This window comes from Drosophila busckii, chromosome 2R (genome assembly GCF_011750605.1).
Source record: "Drosophila busckii strain San Diego stock center, stock number 13000-0081.31 chromosome 2R, ASM1175060v1, whole genome shotgun sequence".
Classification (NCBI taxonomy): Eukaryota; Metazoa; Arthropoda; class Insecta; order Diptera; family Drosophilidae; genus Drosophila; species Drosophila busckii.
Window position 1 is genome coordinate 18033542 of NC_046605.1, and position 12936 is coordinate 18046477.

A 12936-nucleotide genomic window follows, 5' to 3' on the forward strand; every position below is an offset into this window, starting at 1 on the left:
ATAGTATTTTTTTTTTTAAATTTCTTTGTTTTTTTTTTTGGTCAGCCGTAATGGGAATCTTCAGCTGAGTGAAATATGAAACAATTGGAGGCGTTAAAGTGTATGGACTGTGGGTGTTTGGATGAGTTTTGACTGACGCATGTTAATGTGCGACAGGTTTCATTTGTTGCACAGCTGTGTGAAAACTTAAGATCTCTTTGTGGTTGTCTTTTTATTTCGTGCAGACTCCAAGGGGTCTACACTTGTTGCTTTGGAGTTGCTTCGACACCTGACGCACGCATTTCGGCAGCTAAACGAGACGCATTTAGTTTGGCTGTTGTGATTTGTCGTTATGAGAAATAAATGCTTCCGCCACAGAAAAATGCATAGGCAACTTGACATGGAGCAGGAAATGGGCGTGTCAACGACTAAATTAAAAACGCCGACGCGTGGCAAACTTGGCCAGACAAAGATCAGACCAGATCAACTAGATTGGTTTTGTTTTTCTGTTTTGACGCCTACGCATAACAATTAAGGCATGTCTCAGTTTTTCAAAAACATTTTCTATTTATTTAGAGTATAATTGGTTTAATGTGAAACTATTAAGTATACAAAAATAATTAGTATACAGTGGCTATAAGTTAGCTTCTGAGACAAAATACATATACAAATAAATTGCAACAACAAACAGTTTTGCCATTAGCTAAATTTACATATAAAAAACACTGATATAAATGCCTATAGCGTTACAATATCAACAACAAGTTATAAATGTGTGGTGGTCTGGTCATGGAATGCGAATCGCACTCATTTCTCAGGTGTATAGTACATGGAGTGCAAGAAGAGACGCGTCACCTCGCCAATAACCGAGCGATCGGGTATGCTCTGAGCCATGCCGTAGAGTGCCATTTTACCCACAACGGGCTGTCCCGGATCCTTCATAATCTCTGCCGTGCAGCTGCGTAGATCAGTTAAGAATTTGTCCGCCACACCGGGCTTGGTGTGCATATCCGTAATGCAAATGTGTATGCTGCAAGTATAAAATGTATTAGATCTAAAAGTTTTAGCAAATGTATAATGCTTACCCTGAGGGAAATTGTAGAGCATTCAAGTTCCAGCCCAGCTTGCAGAGTGAGTCTGATAGACGGAATATATCAAATATATTGGAGCCGATGGCAATGACAGAAGTTGCTGGCTTGCCAAAGATAAAGATGCCATCAATTTGACGCACACTATAAGAACATACGATATTAAAAGAGTTGCTATAAATGTTGCCTGGCTAACTTACCCCCTTTCAATATAACGAGCTGTATCGACAATGCGTTTGGTTGCCTCTAGGTAACCCTCATAGCCAAAGCTCATCATAGTAGCCCAGCAGGCAGCAATAATGCCACCAGCACGTGAGCCATTTACAGTGGGTGAGCCGTAGACGCCGCCAGGCCAGTCTGTAGTGACCGTAAACTGATGATCCTTGTACTTTTTGTGCGAATACATGATGACTGAAGAGCCCTTGGGTGCAAAGCCATATTTATGCGTATCAGCAGATATGCTAGTGACTCCCTTGACAGCGAAATCAAACGGACGCAGCTGATAGCCAGCATGACGCACCAGCGCCACCACAAAGCTGCCCAAGCAAGCATCCACATGCACGGGTATGTTGTACTTAACACCCAAAGCAGCAATGCCTTCAATATTATCCATTGTGCCGTAAGGGAAATTGGGTGCAGAGCCAACAAGCTTAAAAACAAATATAAGTAAAATTATCAGTTTAGACTTTGGAGCATTGACTCACCAGTATGGTATTACTATTAATGGCACTTTTGAATTTCTTAATGTTCACTTCATACGTGTCTGGGTCCACATCGACGTAGCGCACATGGATATTAAAGTATTGGCCGCCCTTATCGAAAGCCGCATGCACCGTACGTGGCACCACAATATTGGGCTTGGTTATGCCCTTGTGCTCGCGCGCATAATCGCGGTACGCCTTCATGGCCATGCAGATGGATTCGGTGCCACCGGTGGTCATGGTGCCGCAGCTCTCGCTGTTGCCATTGAACAGTGTGCAGGCCATGCGCACTACCTCTGCCTCCATTTTGCAAACGCCTGGGAATAGATCGGCATGCAAGGGATTTGTATACGATGCCTTGCCATAAACCTCGGTCACGAGTTCCACCAGCTCCGGCTTGTAGCCGTAGACAGCGCCAGAGACGCGACCATCGCGCCAGTCGTAGTGACCCGTCTTCAGATGCTCGTCAACCAGCGCCAATATCTGCTGCTTGCTCATTCCCTTCTCGGGCAGACGCAGCGAGTAGGTCAAGTGCTGATTGTTCTTCTTAATTTCCGACTCGAAGTCATTCTTAGCCTTGGCCAGCTCGGTCTCCACCTGACGACGCACGGCGGGCACTTTCCTGGCCAGTCTAAAGAACTGCCGCTTGCCACGTGCATAGAGACCTGCAATATTTTTTAATTAAATAGACTTTGTTTTATTTTTGTCAAACTTATCAAACGCTTATCTAACGGCATAAATAAAAACAACAATTTAAACAGTAGCTAGGCTAATTAAGTAATCACTCGCCGGAAACATACATCAATATCTTAATGGAAAATATTAATAAAGTTTGATAAACATGTGATATAAGCAAAATTATGTCGTATGCATGACTAGGGAAAACATTTAGTAAAGTGCCCCCGCAGCTATCAGAAATTGTAAACACGGTGCTCTTGAACTATAGACAGCATTAAACTAATCTTTGCTCATAATCCATTAGTTTAGATTAAATCAAAAGTTCAGGTTACAGGTATTTTTATAAGACTTACGATTAACTTAATGCAGATAAGATTACTTAATAGATTAATCTTTGAACTTTGCGTACTTACTTTCATCTTGATTGAGCACGGTCCATATCCAGACTGTGCCCAAGATAGTGGAGGCGGTTATAGTTGCCACCTGCCAGGGCTCCCGGCTTCCAAAGGCGCGATTAATCCCGTCGGTGACGGGCTTTATGCAATCGCTGCCGCTAAAGGGACGCATTATGTCGCAACTAAATGAAAAGTAGTCTTTTATATTAAACTTTCGTTTTTATATGTATCTCACATACACGTCTGTGTTTACTCTAGAGTTAAATCTACACCTTCGCACTCGCGCGCTGCCTTTCAATAACTGCGCCTTCGAGCGATTATGGGGACAAGCGAAATGGTTTGACGGCTGATAAGCTTATCATCAGGTTTCATATTTACTTATACTATATACACATGGATACTTTAACTATAAACAAGCACACACTCAATTGCACAAACAAAATGCGCAACAGCGTCACAGAGTCTTTGTTATTGTTACTGCTCATGGCAGCAATAAACAAAAGCAATTTGTTTGCACTTTAAAGCGTTCACTCACCTGTGGTAAAACTCCCTAATTGAGCTTTGTGTTAATTAATTATGAGTAACATGGATCTTATGGCACCTGTTTGCTTTCTTTTAGACTTATAAACAAATCTTTGACATATCGATATATCGATTTTTTCATAAGCGATGGATTTTTGAAAGGCAGTTACGATGTTATTTCATTTCTGCTAGCTTTTGTCAGCGAGCAACAATACGAAACTGCTTAAACACACAAAGAATTGGCACTTGCTAAATTATCTAATTTCAAAGTTGTCCAAAGTGCATTCTACATGTAAACTTTTAAATTTATAATAAATAAATAAATAAGTCACAACAAAAACCGCTCTGCGCTTTGCGTACTAAATCAATGAGTCATGTTCCGAACGGACTGACTCCGCTGCTTACATATCCCTCAAGCTTATCGATATATTCATTTAAATGCTGCTCATCTCTGACAGCAAATCAAAACAACTACATATTGTTTTGAAGTACAATTGTATATAATATAATACTTAAAATGTTACGTAGACTAAGTTCAAGAAATACTCTACAATATGTAAGTAATTTAAAACTTTAAATTTATTTATTATATATATTTAATTTAAATAGTGCACACGCTTGGCCACGACGCGATTTATGTGCAACAATGGTGCCGAAAAGTTCCTTGAGGTAAGATATAGTTGAGATTTTGATTTTAATAATAATATATAATATAATTCATTTGATTATCAGGTCACACATAAAAATGGAGTGCGGGAGATTACATTAAGCCATGCAAAAACATTGAATTCTCTGTCTATGCCAATGATGTGCCAGCTACAGGAAGCCTTATCTAAGGATCAGGATGCAGTGGACTTGCGTTGCATTGTGCTGTCAGCTCAAGGCAAAGTTTGGTCAGCTGGGCACAACTTAAAGGAGTTGGCCAGCTGTGAATCATCAGCACGAGCGGAAGTTTTTCAGCAGCTCAGCGATGTTATCATGGACATACGCAAGTTGCCGGTGCCGGTCATAGCAAAGGTGAATGGCTATGCAGCTGCTGCTGGCTGTCAGCTAGTTGCATCTTGTGATTTAGTTGTCTGCACGGACACGAGCAAATTCTCTACACCAGGGTAGGTCCTAATCTAAAACTAAGTGACACTTGCTCAATTGACTTTCTCTGCTTGTAGCGCCAGCGTGGGCATCTTTTGTAATACACCTGGCGTGGCAATTTCTCGCGTTATGACGCATCCCAAATCAGCTTATATGCTAATGACTGGCTTGCCCATTAGCGGTGAGGAGGCTTATATAGCCGGGCTGGTAACCAAAGTTGTGCCTGAGCAAGAGCTTGATGCAACGATTACTGAAATAACCTGCGCTATTAAGTCCAAGAGTCGATCTGTCATCAGTCTGGGCAAAGAATTCTATTATAAACAGCAACAAATGCCTATCGAACAGGCATACGCAGCTGCCCAGGCTAAAATGGTTGAGAATATGCAAATGGATGATTGCAAAGAGGGCATCAAGAGCTTCTTTGAGAAACGCCCACCCGAATGGACACACAAAAATTAAAATTGCAAAGTTATCTACCGACCAGTTGTGCATTTAACAATAATTATGATAGAAATATACACCTGTTGAAATTGTTATGAATATACAAATAAGTCTGTACTGTTTTATAGACTGCCACCCTCTCCAAATAAAAACCAAGTTTGCTGCTTTCGAAAAGTATGCTCATTTCTTAATTTGTGTATTATTTATTTCAAAATAATTGTATGTGTTGTATGTGGGTGCAAATATTAAGTGCAGGGCGTAGTGTAATGCATATAAGAAATAAAAATAAAAATTTATAAAATTGGCAGTTATTGTCTGTTAGGAAAATTGTAACAATTTGTTCATGTGAGTCTTTTTAAAGAGGGGGTGGTGTTGGTTGGTGGGTGGGGTTTCGCTTACAATGGCCGGACGTTGATAATTCTTGAGGACACGAGTGATAGTCAAATAGAAAACATAAAAAATAATTAAACTCAAAATATTTGCCTTGTTTTCAAGTGTATGTATGTATGTGTGTGCAGTTAAAAACTCTTCGCATTGAATTAAATAAATACAGTAGAACATTAGAGCTTAAGGACGAGAAACCTATAGATATGATATATATATAGAAATATATGTCTATAGTATAGTTTTAATAGTAAGAGCATTGCAAATATATATGTACTAGCATAGTATACTAAAAGTAGTATTATTATAATTGTGCAATCAAATATTAAGATAAACAGTATTTCTTTTTTTATATAAGTTTTGCTTTAAAGCTGAAAAATAGTAACGTAGTTACGCTTTTTTGTTTAATGTGGAGGCAATGCAAAGAGAATTATGCCCAAAAAGAATTATTTAGTGCAGACTACGCATAGAAAAATTTCGAAATCAATTTTCAAACGTAGCCCCGTGCGTTTGCTGCCCCTTTCCCTAACAAAAAGGAACAAAATGTGTAACAAAATAAAAAAAACTTGAAATAGTTATAGAAAAAAGTAAATGTAGTGTGTGTTGTTTGCGTGATGTTGTTTGTTGTTGTTGTTGAATGCAATTGCTGTTGCTGTTGTTGTTGCTCCTTTCGCACTTGTGGGTGTGGATGAGAATAGCCTATGGGTTATGTCCTTAGACCTCGGTGACTGGACGCTTCTCGATCCAGGCCTTGATGGGCTCCAAGGCATTAATGGCATCGACGACGCCACGCAGAGCCGGATACGGCTCCAGCAGATCACGCTTAACCATGTAGTTCATGTAGTCGGTGATGCCCGCGAAGTAAACATCAGCCCAGGTTAGCTAAAGATAATATCTAGAGTGGATTTATCTCTATTTAAATATATTATATCGGGTGGCACCTTGTTCAATGCCAAGTGGCCGTCGTTATCCTTGACGGTCTGCTCCAGTTTCTCCAGATAGAATGGAATGACCTCGGCATTTAGGGTGACCAGCTTCTTCTCCTTGATCTCATCCTCGGGCTCATACGAGACGACTGCAATTTCTATACATTAAAAATTCCAGAGTTAATCAAGGACACTGAACATGCAACTGAAGCACACATTGTTCGCTACTTAGACGGAAGTCATTGATGGTATCAACAACAATATCAACTTGCAGATCCTCCCACGGCGTGGCTCCGCACAGGCCCACCGTCTTGGCCAGGAAGCGAGCCATCGAAATGCTCTGATGCACACGTTTGCCATCCACCTCCAGCACCGGCATCTGACCCATTGGCATGGCTAAGCAACAGAATTAGTTTCACTGAAGGCTGGAGCGACTGCGACTGGGCATACTCACTTGGCTTTAGCGCTGGCCACTCGTCGCGAGTGACGCGCACATCCTCGTACTCAATGCCGCCATAGGCGAAGAGATAGCGCAAGGGTTCGGCGAGCGCTTTCACATTGAAATAGAAGAGCGTGTAGCTGTGCTTGATCGGCTCGGCGGGCTCGGCGGGTGGTGCTGCCTCGCCCTCTGCTGGTGGTGCCTCGCCATCGGCTGGTGGTGGTGCTGCCTCACCCTCAGCGGGTGGGGCGCCCTCAGCTGCTGGTGCCTGTGCTTCGTCAGCCATTTCTGCGCTTACTCAATGCAAATCTCTGCAACAATAAACAATTTGCAGTCCCTTAAAGAATGTCAGACAGACTTGAATTTGTTTAATTTTCAAACACACAAATCTCTTTTATCTCGCGTCAGTAAACTGACACTTGTTATTACGATGGAGAAATATGAGATTTCAGTTTATGTGTGTGGCCTCTCTTATCAAGCAAGTGCAATTAGTAATTATATTGACCTACATAGCATTAAAATAGTGTGACTTGCGCACTTAAATAGTGAAAAGCTTTTTGGATAAGATAAAGTTATATAATCTGGGCAGAGAAGCTCTTGAATACACTGCTAAAGCAACAGGTTGAACTATATTGAGCTCTAAATTAAATGCAGTCTGGATTTAAAACAAAAATGATCTTAAGCTATATTTACAATATATTCAATAAAAATACTTATTTATTTACATTAATTTGATATCTTTTAGAATGAATTATCGTTGGGTATTTTTATATTAAATATAATTCATATCAATTCGTTTTTTGTATTTTTATATTTGGTAGATTTAAAAAAATATAAATTCTTACTTAGTATTTTTGCATTTAATAGAAATATATATTTTTGTAAGCCTAATATACTTTGATTTAATTGATTCTTTGAGTTACTTCAATCAGAGATAATCAAAAATATCATCATGAAATATCAAATATCAATTTAAAATCCATTTAATATCTTATTTCGAAATTTTAATTTAAAATCAGCAAAATAATCAGCTTCGAGCTGGTTTTAGTCCTTGATATATTTTAAAATATTTTTTTTAATATTTGACTTCGTAACTTAGTATTCCAACCAATGAAATTTCTTAAAGTTCTTACGATTTAGTTTGACAGATTTCAGAAAAAAATGACTACAGATACTTTGAGATTATTTCAATTATGGATCAACGAAAAATTCCATTAAATATCAATTATAGATTTAACCTTCGCTCATGAGAATACCATAAATTAAGTTCATAAATTTTCCATTTACAGAAACTTTCGCTACCGTCAATTGTCAATGAGTTATTTATAAATCAAAAACTATTGCCATACTATGATATTACCATATAAATGCAATTTATATAAGTAATTTATATAGTATATATAGAATGCATTTAACTGTCTGTCTGATCTCGCTGCGTTGCGTAGCGGAAATGCATTGATTATTGCAAGGGAGAGGGGGAGACAGCAACTGAGCCAGACTTGCCCCACACCCACGCACAAAGCTCTAAAGTGAAACGAGTGTCTATAGATCGCAAAGCGAACTTCAAGAACTGACAAGACGTTGGGGCGTTGTCGCTGATTTAAACGCCCCTATAAACAAGCATTGTTTTTATTTCATTTTAATTTTGTTCTTTGGCTCTCTGGCACAGGAAGTGACGCCGGCGTTCCTCCTTTTGTGTGCCCTTTTGGCAAAGCCGAAACGCCAAAACGAGAGTTTGCCTTTAAGTGTTTGTTGGCTCTGCTAAAAGAGTCCCTTGCCACATTTGGCAACGCGCCCATTCAGTCATGCACGCCCGCCCGCCGCACCCCGCCGTAATGCACGAGTGGTCGGTCGAGTCGCCTCTTCCGCTGCAATTTCGTGTCTCAAATTGCAACAATCGATTGAACTGCACTGACGCTGTCTCTTTCTAAAGTTTAATTGAATTTAATTTGGCATGATCTGCGTGCGGGTCTTAGGGAGGGATTGGAGGGGGAGAGTAGGGTGGAGGGTCGGCTGGTTATTTTAGTGTCATGATTTAATTAAATTTCGAATTAAATTTCGCTATTTTAAGTCTCTGCGCTTGTCTATCTCTATCAACTTAATTGACTGCAAACGTTTGCAAAGGTTAGCGAAAGGTTTCCCATAGTTAAAATCTATAAATTTACTATTTAGTTTCTTTCACTTTAAGTGCACTAGTCCAGATGTTAAAACAATTATTGGAAACGTCTCACACAGATTACAACTGAACAGAACGTAAATTGCTTATCAATAACGTTTTTTTCAATTTCAAGCACTCATAATTCAATTCTATATACATATACGCTATTAATTTCATTATCAATTTGTATAACTGTTGAATATTTTATTTAGTCAGCTTATGTAAGCGATCACACTATAAGAAATGTTGCGTAGGCCGTTCAAGAATTTTTAGTACCTCACGCTTTGAAATTCGTACGCGCACTCCACGTTTGATTTAATTTCGTTTTATCAATTTACTACAAAAAGTTTTCTAAATGGTAAATTCGAATTCGATTGCGTTTGCGTTTTTTGGGATCCACACACGTCGTTGTCCTTCACATATTTGCGTGCGAATGATTCGAGTCGAGAACGTTGAATGGTGTGGGCACGAAACGGGTTCAAAAACTTTTCGATTTCGAATCGAGTGACCCACAAATCAAACAATCAAGACGACAGTTCTAAATTTGGTGCACCACCGATTGAAGATTGAAGATGAAAACGAAGACCGTTTGGCATAGAAAATTGCCCATTGGCGATTTATTTAATTACATCACTTGCAATTGGGCCTTTCAGCTTTCACAATTGCACTCACTGTCTGCTTGCTTACCTCAACGAATGCTTTTTGGAAAAATGCTCAACGTCCAGCTCAGCTGCAGTAATATGCAAAAATTAATTTTGTTTGGGGACGAGAATTTGGAGCACACACAGAGGCAAATTGAACTTCAACCGATCGATCACAGCAGCTAGAGCAACAGCAAATAAACGCCGACTGTTGTTGGAGCAGCTAAGCGCCGGCTTTTATATGCTTCAATTGTCGCCAGAGGGCGTTGCCATGCCCACATGAGCGTAAGAGAGAGCAGAGAGCAGAAGCGCGCTCTTGCGCTGCATTTCTTAAGCGTCGTTTGGGCGTCTGTGTGTGTGTGTGTGTGTGTGCGGGAGTGAGAGCTTGCCGGCCGGTTTGCTTTTCTTGCTTTCTCATTCAAGTGTGTGTATCTATCTGGAGAGAGAGAGAGAGAGAGAGAGCACGCAGAGTTGCAATTGTGTGGGCGTTTGTCTGCATGCTTTTATTTTAATGCCTTACTAAGGAATTCCTTGGCTGTTGAATTTAATTAAATGCTAGTTGAATGTGAAAATATTTATATGTTAATAATTCTTTATGTCTGGCAGTCTGCCTAATTGGGCATTTCAATTCTACAATTCCACAAGTCGCATTTGCATTGCCAGCTCACGCTCGCTGGACTCTCTTGCTCTTAACTTTGGCAAACTGCTCTTCATGCTGCTCTCTTTACTGATGCTGTCTTATTTGTTTATTTGGCTTGCCAAAATATTTGCTAGGCTTTCAATTATATTACGATTATAGCTGGTAGCGTATACCAAACTAATATTTGCCACAGCTTTTAGTTTAATTATAGTTTAAACAATAAGCATTACCTTGATTTTGTGCCAATAGCACATCTTTTTAGAGTTTACACCCACCAAAACAAGAAACTTTCATCATTCGTTATCTCAATTTCATTTCCTTTTAAGTCTGGCTCTTGTTATTTTTAGCAGTTAACGAGAAATTGCCAATTAGCTGTTGAGGAAAATTTTAACGCCAACCTAAAGCGTCGATCGGCTTTTGAGGGTGTCGAGTGATCGCAAACTCATTGGCGCCGCCAGCGCCCTGAAATCTGAACATTTTACATCAATCAGTTGCTTAAGCTGAAGTTCACGGCATACAAAGTCCAAGGCAAATGTTACAGATATGCCAGTTATGATATACTTTGTATAAACACAGCTCTTTTGAAATATAAACTAATATTTTATAAGGTAAACAACAACAAGCAATTGCTTACGCCAATTAAATTGCATATCAATATTTGTTTTATTTTGGCACCACCAAAAATAAATTAATAAAGCTAAAAAAAGCAAATAATGACAAAATTTTTGTTTTTTCTTTATGCAAAAATAGTTTGCGCATAAAAAATAGTTAGTAGCTTTAAAAAATATTTAAATAAAACGTTTTTTAATATGAGCAAGATGATTATGAAAATTATGATTAATAACATTTATTTATAGGAATCGTACAAATATATCACCATCAATTAAAATGTATAATGGGCACATTCAATCGTGTTTTCTTTAACTGCTATTAAACATTTGGTAACAAAAATAAAACTAAAAAGAAAGAAAATGATTGAACAGCGATTGGCGGTCAAGAACTAGAAAAATATTGTTTTTGAATCGCTGATTATTTTTAAGATTTTCCTGCATATTCAAAAATGGCCTATTAAAAAAAATTGTCTCTAAAATGAAATAAAATTTTTGGCACTAATTTTGTATTGAGCTTGGCACGTTTTTGGAATGTAGTGTCGAGTTTAAGAAATGGATGTGTACTAGAAAGTATAAAAAAAATCGCATAATTTCTAAATCCTTCAATGAGTAGTAACAGCCGCGTCGCAAATTGTTTAAAAATTTATAATTTTGTTTTTTTGTAATTTTCTGAATTTAGATTTGCAGCTCAATAGCATGCTCCATTTTTTTGTTTAGCTTTTCAACTGGATGTTGCTGTTAAATGCACCCGCACCCGCTGTTAGCGTTGAGTTCCCAATAGACACCAAAAGGTTTGCGCTTGCGCTAAATCGGTTTACGTACTTGCTAAATGTGGGAAATTTAGAAAAGCAACTGATTTTTAAAATTCTTAACCGTGCTAGTTGAAAACGTATTGCAGCTTTTATGAAAAACATGAGAAAAACCCCATTTTTAGTTAGCCCATAATAAGACCCATGACCTTTAAACAACAATTAAACAATTCACGCCAAATATTTATATTAAGTCTAGTTCATTAACTGAAACAAACAGCAATGTTGCTGGTGACTCCCCCTCCCGACCCGTTTTGTTTATGGCCAACTAAAAACGTTCGAAAATGTGCAGAGATAAGCAAAAAAGTGACAAAAGTACTTGAATGCCGACTAAAGTACCCAATGGTCAATTGGCCACAAGTATTTCATTGTGGGCGATCATATTGCAAATTGGCTAAAAGCACAAATGTCTGCTGATAAGATAACTATAGTATTTGCACTTAGGCAAGCAAATATTGATATTAAAATAAGTTAGTTATACTTACTATTTTTAAGAATTTTATACAATTTTCTGTTTGAACTATTCCCTGACAATTTGTTGACAATTTGAATTTGTGGCCTGCTTTGAAAGTTTTCTCAGTGCTCTGATAACAATATATAAAAATTTTGCCGGCTCTGATCTCTGAGAGTGTCACTACAATGTCTCGGCCTAGACTAATTAAGAATTTATGCCGTCAACATGTAAATAAAGAAAAGAAAAACCAGCAAAATAATAAAGCGCAACACAACAAAAAGAATTATGACAATAATTTGCTCTGTGGAAAATGCGGCAAAGACACAATCACAGCCACAGCTGTTAAGTTGTGTGTGAGAGAGTGTGCAGTCTAAATAATAGAGAGCGTGCAGCAAAAAAAAACAAAAATTTTATAAACTAACGCAAGGCGGCAACAACGCGAATCACAATCAAAGCAAACAGTTAAAAACCAACAAATACAACGAGTCAGCCAGCGTGTGATAAATAAGAAGAGTGAGCAACTAGCAAATTGTGCACAGTGGTACACAGTCGGATGAGCATTGAGGTAAATATGCAAATAGAACGAAAAGTTGTAAATACAAATTTAATATTTGCTTTTTTACTTATTAGGTGTTTTATTAGATATTTTAATTAATTAATAAGTTTATTGCAAAGGCAATAAACATTTTAAACTGATATAAACTTATGTATTTTAAACTCAATTTGTATTATTTTTAGACATTTTTTTAACATATTTTTTTAAGAAGAGAATTAGTTTATAAGTTATAAGCCGAACATCACTACAATAAATATTCTTTCTCAGGAAAATATAAGAATTTGGAGAGAAGTAAATGAATTTAATTCTGAATGACATTGGCGCAATCTCAAACTTTCTATTAAAGCTTCTTCTTATAGGACTTAAATCTTCTGTTTCTGTTTCTGCTTATATATCATAGTATTTAATTTTAATACAATAATTAC

General features: G+C 38.0%; 3 protein-coding genes across 6 annotated transcripts; 1 reads left to right on the forward strand and 2 right to left on the reverse strand.

Moving 5' to 3' along the window:
* Nucleotides 1–565: 565 nt before the first annotated feature.
* On the reverse strand, nt 566–3462 carry LOC108595193 (sphingosine-1-phosphate lyase). Of its 2 annotated transcripts, none has more exons than XM_017980377.1 (6): nt 3377–3462; nt 2860–3023; nt 1772–2433; nt 1268–1716; nt 1065–1211; nt 566–1009 (listed from the first exon to the last, which is right to left on the reverse strand). In XM_017980377.1, the coding sequence occupies exons 2-6, from the start codon at nt 3011–3013 to the stop codon at nt 787–789; spliced, it is 1635 nt and encodes a 544-aa protein (XP_017835866.1). In that variant the 5' UTR covers nt 3014–3023; nt 3377–3462; the 3' UTR covers nt 566–786. The 2 variants fall into 2 exon arrangements, with proteins under 2 accessions (XP_017835866.1, XP_017835867.1); XM_017980378.1 differs by lacking the exon at nt 3377–3462 and adding an exon at nt 3081–3186.
* A 356-nt stretch (nt 3463–3818) lies between these two features.
* LOC108596762 (enoyl-CoA hydratase domain-containing protein 3, mitochondrial) lies at nt 3819–5357 on the forward strand. The gene is made up of 4 exons (XM_017982848.1): nt 3819–3919; nt 3973–4032; nt 4096–4472; nt 4530–5357. Exons 1-4 carry the CDS (start codon nt 3881–3883, stop codon nt 4909–4911), a joined length of 858 nt encoding a protein of 285 aa, XP_017838337.1. The 5' UTR covers nt 3819–3880; the 3' UTR covers nt 4912–5357.
* Nucleotides 5358–5880: 523 nt separating this feature from the next.
* On the reverse strand, nt 5881–9638 carry LOC108596763 (glutathione S-transferase S1). Of its 3 annotated transcripts, none has more exons than XM_017982850.1 (5): nt 9488–9638; nt 6658–6953; nt 6420–6599; nt 6219–6352; nt 5881–6159 (listed from the first exon to the last, which is right to left on the reverse strand). In XM_017982850.1, the coding sequence occupies exons 2-5, from the start codon at nt 6926–6928 to the stop codon at nt 5992–5994; spliced, it is 753 nt and encodes a 250-aa protein (XP_017838339.1). In that variant the 5' UTR covers nt 6929–6953; nt 9488–9638; the 3' UTR covers nt 5881–5991. The 3 variants fall into 3 exon arrangements, with proteins under 3 accessions (XP_017838339.1, XP_017838338.1, XP_017838340.1); XM_017982849.1 differs by lacking the exon at nt 9488–9638 and adding an exon at nt 9077–9198; XM_017982851.1 differs by lacking the exon at nt 9488–9638 and adding an exon at nt 9077–9192 and having other exon boundaries at nt 6219–6361; nt 6432–6599.
* Nucleotides 9639–12936: the final 3298 nt, after the last annotated feature.